This window comes from Culex pipiens, chromosome 3 (genome assembly GCF_016801865.2).
Source record: "Culex pipiens pallens isolate TS chromosome 3, TS_CPP_V2, whole genome shotgun sequence".
NCBI lineage: Eukaryota > Metazoa > Arthropoda > Insecta > Diptera > Culicidae > Culex > Culex pipiens.
The window spans coordinates 40,792,821-40,802,155 of NC_068939.1; the positions used below are offsets into that span (position 1 = coordinate 40,792,821).

At 34.7% G+C, this 9,335-nt stretch overlaps 1 protein-coding gene across 1 annotated transcript; it reads left to right on the forward strand.

Moving 5' to 3' along the window:
- Window positions 1–255: 255 nt before the first annotated feature.
- On the forward strand, window positions 256–7,830 carry LOC120431212 (nose resistant to fluoxetine protein 6-like). The gene is made up of 11 exons (XM_039596355.2): window positions 256–418; window positions 481–623; window positions 679–822; window positions 5,542–5,707; window positions 5,770–5,901; window positions 5,966–6,578; window positions 6,634–6,747; window positions 6,803–6,953; window positions 7,015–7,362; window positions 7,421–7,550; window positions 7,611–7,830. The coding sequence occupies exons 1-11, from the start codon at window positions 325–327 to the stop codon at window positions 7,685–7,687; spliced, it is 2,112 nt and encodes a 703-aa protein (XP_039452289.2). The 5' UTR covers window positions 256–324; the 3' UTR covers window positions 7,688–7,830.
- The last annotated feature ends 1,505 nt before the right edge of the window (window positions 7,831–9,335 follow it).

Here is a 9,335-nt window from a genome sequence, read left to right on the forward strand (position 1 = left end):
CTGTTTATGGAAACAGACCAGAATTCTGTCAAGGAATCTTGCTTTTAACATTTATTGATTTCAAACATTCAATAAAACTCAATCAAGTCGCAAACCAGCATGGATTCGTTTTCTGCAGCCATCGACCCCCACATTTCGGACAGATGATAAAGTTTGAATTGAAAAAAGTTGATTCTAACAGCATCGATGGAAAATGATCCCCGCGATCGAGATCGGTCGTCGCGAAACGAACAGTCGTTTGAAAATCGTTGACAGAGAAGCGTGCTAAATTTTCGATTCTCCCAAAAATAGTCGTTGTGGTCATTTGCTGAATGAAGAAAAAAAATGGCTGCGAATTTTGGTTTCTGGTTTATTACTGTCGTGCTGAGTCACGCTGTCTGTGGGGTCACGTGTTGGTTGCAACGAACTGAGTTCAATAGTGAGTGTTTTTTTTTGTATTAAAAAAAAGTTTTTTCATCCATACTTTCCTCAATCAACTAGTGACGGAATACTGGCAGATGCCTGCCCTTTCAGAGTATGAAAACTTCGAAAGTTGCCTTCGGTCAAATCCAGCAGCAGTGTTTTGTGTGGTGAAAAGTGTCGTGAAACCTGACGAGCAATCCGCCATATGGAAGTCAATTCAAGTACTACACCATTGTTGGAGAGAAGATCGGATTTACAGTGCTTTCAATTTTGCAGAAATATTCCAAATACGAGCATCAGTACAGGCACGACATCCTGGCGCGTGGAATTTGCATAGAGCAGTGTGAGCAACTCGTAGGGAATCTCAGCGACAAGCAGCGGGAACAGTTTCTGCAGCCGAAATTCGATATTCAATTCAAGGTATGAGTGCAGAAACGGGAAACTCCGGTTTTTCTCAACTTAGACAGGATTGACAGCGGATCATTGCAGCAAAAAAAATCTAAATGGCAATCCCTCTTCGAAAAATGTATTTAAAATTGAAAAAAAAATTCACATTATTGTTATAATTTAGTAAGGCCATTTAAAATGTGTTATGTTTATCATTCAGTCAAAAAATAATAATGAACTGTAACGTAGAATCATCTAAGCTTCCCCCTTTTTTCCTTAAATTTCTCCCTTCCTTAAATTCAAATGCATTTTGAAGCTGTTATGAATTGTTTAAACTTAATCACCCAATCTTGTGAAAAAGGGGGAATTTTCATAAAAAGTCCCTTTTCACGAGCTTCAGAGTAAACACTTAACAATTTCATAAGGTTTCAAATAATTTATTAATGTTTTAATTTGAGTTTATCCATTCAATGAAACATGAGCAGATCACTGCAGATGCAGATGCACTTATGATTACCGTAAACTGGGGTCAATCGGGACACATGGGGCGAATTGGGACAGCAGTTTTAACCATGTTAGAGCACAATATTTTGATTTTTCTAGTTGGTTTTTGTTAGAACGAACTCTGACTAACAAGATGTGTACATCCATTTCCAAATTTAAATGCTTTAAGTGCTCTAAAAACTGCTGTCCCTATTCAGATTGTAGTCCCGATTCACCCCAGATTACGGTACATGAAAATTTGCACAAAATACGTATTTTTCCTGTATTTTAAAAACGCCATTGCCAACGCCAATACCCATGTTGCAACGCCGTTGCAACATGGGTATCAAATGATCAGGATTTTTAATATTTTTAAATAATAAAATTTTTCACAAAACTACATATTTTTGAAAAAAAATGCTCAAAATTTTAGTTTTTAACAATCTATCAAACGATCGAGAATTTTTCATACATTTCAAAAGTTATAACACAACTTTCTGAAAATATTGAAAAATTCACAAACCTACGTACTTTTGAAAAAAAAAACTCAAAAATTCATTTTTTCACAATATGGGTACCAAATGATTTGAATTTTTTATACAATTCAAATGTAATAACAACATTATTTGAAAATTCTATAAAATTTCACAAAACTACGTATTTTCGAAAAAATACTCAAAGTTCAAGTTATTTTTTCAATGTGGGTATCAAATGGTTGGGATTTTTTCATACATTTCAAATATAGTAACATTTAAAAAAAACCCAAAATTTTTCTAAAACTACATATTTTTGAAAAAAACACTGAAAATTTCAGATTTTTACAATATTTATACTAAACGTTCGTGATTTTTTCATACAATTTTAAAGTTATAGCATATTTTTTTTGAAAATACTCAAATTTTTCGCGAATTTTCGAAAATCAAATGTCAAATGATTGAAATGATCGAGGAATTTTAGTAAATTTAGAAAGCCATAAAAGTTTTTTAAAATTATCAAAATTTTCACAAAACTACGTATTTTCTAAAATATACTCAAAATTAAAAAGTTTCAAAATTTATTCAATTCGAAATGTTTGAAAAAAATGCGATCATTTAATACTCAACCAAGATTTTAAGAGTTTTTTTGCGAAAATAATTTTTCAAAGTTTATGTCGACCCCCCCCCCCCCTCTTCCACCTACCTACAAAGTTGGCCTAAATAATCAGGGGGCAAAAGAATATTTTTACGAAAAACTTCAAAAAGTAGATGAAAATTTAAGTTTAATCAACTGAAAACCAGTTAAAATTCATATTTCCGCTTTATAATCATATTCAGCTTGTTTGCACTCCTTTGAAAAGATTTTAAATTTTCATGAAATACCAATGGACAGTCTCACGAAAAGTTTTTTTTCGCGAAAAAAAAATTCCATCAATACCTCGATAATTTCAAAACTAATGATTGGAAAGCAACTGTACGCCTGTAAAATGCAATTTAAAACACTTTTTTCATCCAAATATCCCCCCCCCTCGACTTTGGTCAGAGCCAAGGGACATAATCTTCAAAAATATTTGCAACGGCCTAGGTACCCAAGTAGCACTCATAAGTTGTCGACTGTTGAATAATAGTTAGATCGCTGTTTTTCACCAACATACGAGAAAAAATGTCAACGTTAGTTAAATATCAGTTTGTTTCACTACTTGTATAACTGACTTATGTAACTCATGAGATGTGTGCCATACAAGTGTTAAAACACAGTCAACTTCACTCTTTTCCAACTTTTACACAAAACATAGGGAATATGCACTCGCTCCTAACTCCATCCAATTTGCTGATTTTCACTATTAAAACAATTTATTTTGGAACACTTTTGATAGAAATTTACTTGCTCACTTCCTATTGAGCTATTTATCACTTTATTTCACTCGAAAACACTTTTTATGAGCTGTAATTGAACGTCAAAGTGCTGATATGCCACGATGCTGTTCCCTTATCTGCAATGTTTTACTCGAAAACAGTTTGTTGAATAAAAACAATATTGCACTGTTTGTTTCACTGCTTATCTAACATTGTCATGTGACGGCATCTTCAAAAAAATGGGCGTGGTCAACCATTTTATAAATAACCTTAGGATTTCTCGCTTTGTTACACAAATGTTTTCGGAGAATAGATTATAAAACTGATGCTCAACATACATATTCAACTTGACATTGCGTGTTGTTAGGTGTTAATTTGTACATGAGGAATTTAGAGTTTCAAAAATGTTGATGTATTGAAGATTGCAATAGTTTTGATTGTTGCCTGATTCATTTGTGAACATATCGCTGGTAAAAGCTACAAAAATTATCAGCTTATAGAGTTTATGATAGAGAAAACAACAAATAAAAATCATACCGATTTTCAATATTACTCCGTGGTACGTTTCTCGAAATGACAGTTGAAACGGTTTGTTATAACAAAGTTATATAATGGAGTTACAAAAACTGACTTGAAACAAACATATATAACTTCAATTCCAATAACAGCCTTTGTTCTTTAGCTAACAAAACAGACAGCAACCTTCTTATTGACGATTAGGTCAGCTTATTTACTATGAAGCCCCGTGGAGTAATGCGGAAGAGCGCCTGGACCTGCCGTGGAGATAACAACAAGTCTTCGAAGTCGTCGGATCTAATCTTGGGAAAGAGGAAGTTCATCAAAAAAGGAAAATCTAAAAGTTCGCCATGCAGGAAATTTCACACTAATCACATGCGCGTCATGATTGTTTTTGTTTTTTTAAATTCAATTTCGAATTATTTTAAATAAATCTTGCAGAAACAGGCGTATTTTTTTTTATTAGCATAGTCGTTGATTGAAATTCTAATAGGAAATGTTTGTTTACATGTAAGTTAGTCGACGGTTAGACAGCTGTTTTCAATCTTACTTTCCTTTCCAGTGTACGCTTTGGTTTGACAGCACATCCGTAAACCACGCCCCCTTTTTTCGTTGAATCTCTTGTTAGATATCACAGTGTTGTAAAATACATTTGTACAACTTATTCTGATAACTTGCATCTTTTTCTGGCAAGTTATACAATAAGAAAAAGTGCGCTTTTTCCAGTTCACAGGAGTTGTAGAACAAGTTGTGATAACGAGGCGGATGGGTTATACAACCAGTTAGGAAATACGTTTATCTGACAGAGTGTGTTGCTTGGGTAGTTTTGAATAAAAATTGAGAATTTTCAAAAAATGTTGTTGTTACATTCCAAATGTATGAAAAAGTCCCTATCATCCGATCATTTAATACCAATATTGCAAAATTTGAAATTTTGAGTATTTTTCAGTATTTTCAAAAAAAAAATGACATTCGAATCGTATGACAAAAACTCGATCATTTGATACCCATATTACAATAACAAATATGTTGAGTTTTTTTCAGAGTAAAAAATTGCTTTTCAAAATTCAGGAAAAATACGTATTTTTGTGAAAATTTTCATGTAACTATAATTACAATGGATATCTGCCTTCATACCGATTTCAAAACACAACACAGAAAAAATGATGGTAATATTCATCAGGAAATGGTGACAGATTTTGTGTAAAAAAAAAGTATAATATTACATCAGAAAATGATGAATTTTTATCAGTTTCTGTTGAATATTCATCAGGTTCACATTTTTACAATTTTTTCAAGTAATATTACTCAAAAAAGTGGTAATAATCAACCTACCATTTTTTATTGTGTATAATTTTTTGATGTTTGCATAATTTTTCATGCAACTATAGCCAATGTCTCCCAAATAGCTAAAATCCTATAAGATCTGTGCTTCAGTTATGCACGCTTCGGTTTTGTATCCCCCATATTTGGTGCTAAACCGAGGCATGACTGTATTCTTATTTTTGTAAAAAATTTATATTTCAAAATAATCTATTCTTGGTTTTGGTAATATTTTTGTGAGTCTTTCCAATCTTTTAAACAAGAACTGTTTACATAATTGTTTTAAGAGCACCGTCTTTACTCAAACATATTTCTAATAATTTAGTATCCTTTTGAAATAATTTGTTATTGTTTCGTTTTGAGTTTTTCAAAATGATTCAAAATGAAGGCCCTTGAAAAATAATTTTCAAAAGAAATTGGACGTGGGATTGAATGGCGTCATTAGATTTTGAATTGGAATCAACTTTGCGGTCATTTTGCGCAATTTTTTCACATAGTTTAAAAAAATTATGTCAGTATTGCAACTGGGAATTTGAGAAAAAAATATTAATATTTAACTCTGGAATACGCACTTTCGAATAACCCTTTTACATTCCAGTACATCATTAACGATTGGCTCCTGCCGGGCATAGAGCGGTACAGACAACGGTACGGGGATTTGGCCAACATCTGTCTAAACTATCGAACCCAGTTGCAGTACAATCTTAGCGTTTACTCCGAAATCGAGTATTGCACCACTAACGAAACACTTATAAGGGCAACCGGTAAACTTTAATGATTTGTACAATTTAGTTTGAGGTTTACAGGTTTTTGACTTTCGTTGCAGATTTTTGGGATATTGCGTTCTATGCTGTCCTCGTGATGCTATTTCTACTAGCCGTGGCTGCATCTATCTACGACGGAGTGCTTGCCAAAAACAGTGACCACAACCACTATCGGTCACTTCTTGAGTCTAAATGTAGCAATTGCACTCATTCAGTCTGGCTTTAGATAATTTTAACAACTGTTCGATAAATTTTCAGCACAAAATCTTCTCACAGCATTTTCACTCCGGAGAAACATCAACCGACTGACGATCAAGCTCGACAACGACCCGATTCAGAAAAGTTTACGATTTTTGGAGTTCGTCCGGGTGTTGGTAATGACCACGATCACCATCGATCACGTCATCATCGGCATGAGCTTCACCACAATCCAGAACCCCGAGTTTACCGAAAAAATTGGATCGATTCCGATGGTGCAGGCCATCCTGACGCTAATGCCCTTTCAGGTTGACGTATTCTTCGCCATTAGTGGCCTTTTGGTGGCAGTTCAGTTTGTCAAGGTGACCAACGGTAAGCCATTTGCGGGGAAGATGTTCTGGTTGGGCTTGGTGAATCGATATCTGAGGTCGTTGCCGGTTTACTTGGTGGTGCTACTGCACAGCGTTTCCGTGTACGACCTGCTGGAAAGTCCTTCGGCCTACCGGATTGTAGCAACTCCCCGGATCATGTGTCGGGCCAAGTGGTGGATCAATCTGCTGTTCATAAACAATTACTATCAACCGGAGGAGCAATGCCTGATTCAGACATGGTACTTGGCAGCGGACTTTCAGTTGTTTATCGTTGGGTTTGGGTCGCTGATGGTGCTTTGGAGGTGAGAAGTGGGAGATCTAGATAACTGTTGGTGTTTTAATTAGTTGCCTTTGCAGATATCCAAAGCTGCTCAAACCAATGTTTTGCACACTTCTCACTGCTGGATTCATCCTGCCTATGCTCAACGTTGGCTACCATTCTACTTCAGGGATTTACTTCCTATCAAACAAGTATAACCTACTATTACTGCTGAAAAACGGTTCAACTAAAATAGTACCACTTCAGGGCATGTTCGTTCCAGCTGTGGTACGACAAGTGGTTCACCAAAACGTACGTGGCGATGGAGACGCACTGTTTGAGTTACTTTGCCGGAATGCTGGTCGGCATTATCTACCACAAGATGCAGAAGAATGACCTGCTGCTCGAAAAGTCCAGGGTAAAGCCAATTTAACCAACCAGACCGCATCTTCCCAATCTTACACCGCTCTCCTCCACAGCTCTTCAAACCCCTCCGATACAGCGTCTTCCCGATTCTGCTTGCCTTCAGCCTCTCGAACCCATTCTTCCAAACCAACACCGATGACAACCCGTCCTTAGGGACGATCCTCTACAGTGGACTTCAGCGATTGTCCTTCGCGGCCTTTGTCACGGTGGGCTTTCTGGTGCTAATGTTCGCCAATCGGAACACATTTTTCGGCACACTTCGAACGTCCCAACTGTTGGAGAACTCCCTGCTGCGGGTGCTCAGCCGGTTGAGCTTCAGCTTCTATCTGATCCACATGACCGTCCTGAAGACGATCTACGCCAATCTGCACGAGGCCGAGCGGGGCACGGCACTGTTGGCGGTAAGATTTGTGAATTGCATCCTTTTTAGAAGACTTTTAATATCAAAAAAACTTTCAGTTTCAGGTACTCTCGTCAGCCACGGCTATAACGTACTTCCTGTCATTGCTGGCATTCCTCTTGGTGGAGAAACCGTTCGATATTATCTTCAAACAGTTGCTGGAGGGAGGGCGTCCAAGGAAACCACCAAGTAAGTTGAAGATGATTGGATAATTGTTTTTTTAACAATCTGAACTATTTTTTTTTGCAGTTCTCAGCCCGAACAATAGCAACGAGGTTAATGTGACGATTCAGAGAAATGGACATTCGCTTTCTAATGGCAAATAGACGAAAAAAGTTCAATTTCCTATTATGTAATAGAATCCTGCTGAGGAGGATAGTTTTTAGTGCTCATTTTTTTAAAAAAGATAACATCACTCATACTTACAGATCTGAAATAAACATGAACAGCTAATAAAAGACAAAAATGGTTTGATTGCGTTGCATTTATTTTCAATGACCTTTGACATTACCTTCACTAGCAATTTCTCTGCAAAGGATATAAAATTAAGAAATCACACGACATGCGACATGAACACTCCCCGATCACTGTTGGGTTACGAAAAGATGCGAAAGTAGAAATAAAGATAATTGGGAGATTGACCATTGTGAAATTTATTGTTTCGTTGAATCTTATAGCAACGCAATTAAGGGTTGGGATTTGGCAGAACGAACATTTATTGGAATTAAGATGTTTAAAAACCCTTTTGAACCATTTCAGCCGAGATTTTTTTTCAATTCAAGAAATAGGTTTCACAAAATGCTTATAGTTAAATTACTGCAATGCAATTAAATAAGATTTAAAAATATAACTATACACGCCTTTTTTTAATTACTCTTAAAACTATCGTTTTTTTCGACTTTCAGTTTGAACAGAATATTTAAAGTGTCCCATTTATCTGAAAATAGCTAAATAAAAAATTTAAAATTATTTTACTTGTCTAAAATCGTCGATTAAAATTTAAAAATATAGTTAAATGTTTATATCCGATTTCATAAGACAAACATAAGTATTATTATTTGGAAATAAATAGCAGTAAAAATGTATTAAATACTATTTGTTTCAATAAACAAATTGCATACAATTTAAATTTTCATTGTTTAAAACAATATTTTTTCGATACAGTCGTGCCTCGGTTTAGCACCGCATATGGGGGATGCAAAACCGAGGCGTGCATAACCGAGGCACAGAGCTTATGGGATTTTGGCTATATGGGAGACATTGGCTATAATTCTATGAATAATCATGCAAACATCAAATAATTATAGTGTTTTGGAATCGGGATGATGTCAGCTATCCATTAAAATTATTATTCCTTGAAAATTTTCACAAAAATACGTATTTCTCCTGTATTTTGAAAATGCATATTTTTTTCTCTAAAGAAACCAAAAATATATTTTTATTGCAATATGGGTATCAAATGATCAGGTTTTTTTTCATACATTTTGGATGTAACAATAACGTTTTTAGAAAATTCTCAAAATTTTCACAAAACTACGTATTTTTGAAAAAATACTCAAAATTTCAATTTATACAATATGGGTATCAAACGATCGGGATTTTTTCATACATTTCGAATGTAATAACAAAATTTTTAGAAAATACTCAAAATTTTCACAAAACTACGAATTTTTTGAAAAAAGTACTCAAAATTTCAATTTTCACCATATGGGTATCAAACGATTGGGATTTTTTCATACATTTCGAATGTAATTACAACATTTGAGGAAATACTCAAAATGTTCACAAAACTACGTATTTCCGAAAAAATATTCAAAATTTCAATTTTCACAATGTGGGTATCAAACGATCGGGATTTTTTCATTACATTTCGAATGTAATAACAACATTTTTAGAAAATACTCAAAATTTTCACAAAACTACGATTTTTTGAAAAAAGTACTCAAAATTTCCGTTTTTACAATGTGGGTATCA

What these genes read in the sequence shown, in the direction of transcription:
- LOC120431212 (XM_039596355.2), top strand. Translation starts at nt 325, where the DNA reads ATGGCTGCGAATTTTGGTTTCTGGTTTATTACTGTCGTGCTGAGTCAC. An exon ending in CCATATGGAAGTCAATTCAA is followed by an intron (nt 624 to 678) that starts GTACTACACCAT and finishes TCAATTTTGCAG; the next exon opens with AAATATTCCAAATACGAGCA. An exon ending in GCGTCCAAGGAAACCACCAA is followed by an intron (nt 7,551 to 7,610) that starts GTAAGTTGAAGA and finishes TTTTTTTTGCAG; the next exon opens with TTCTCAGCCCGAACAATAGC.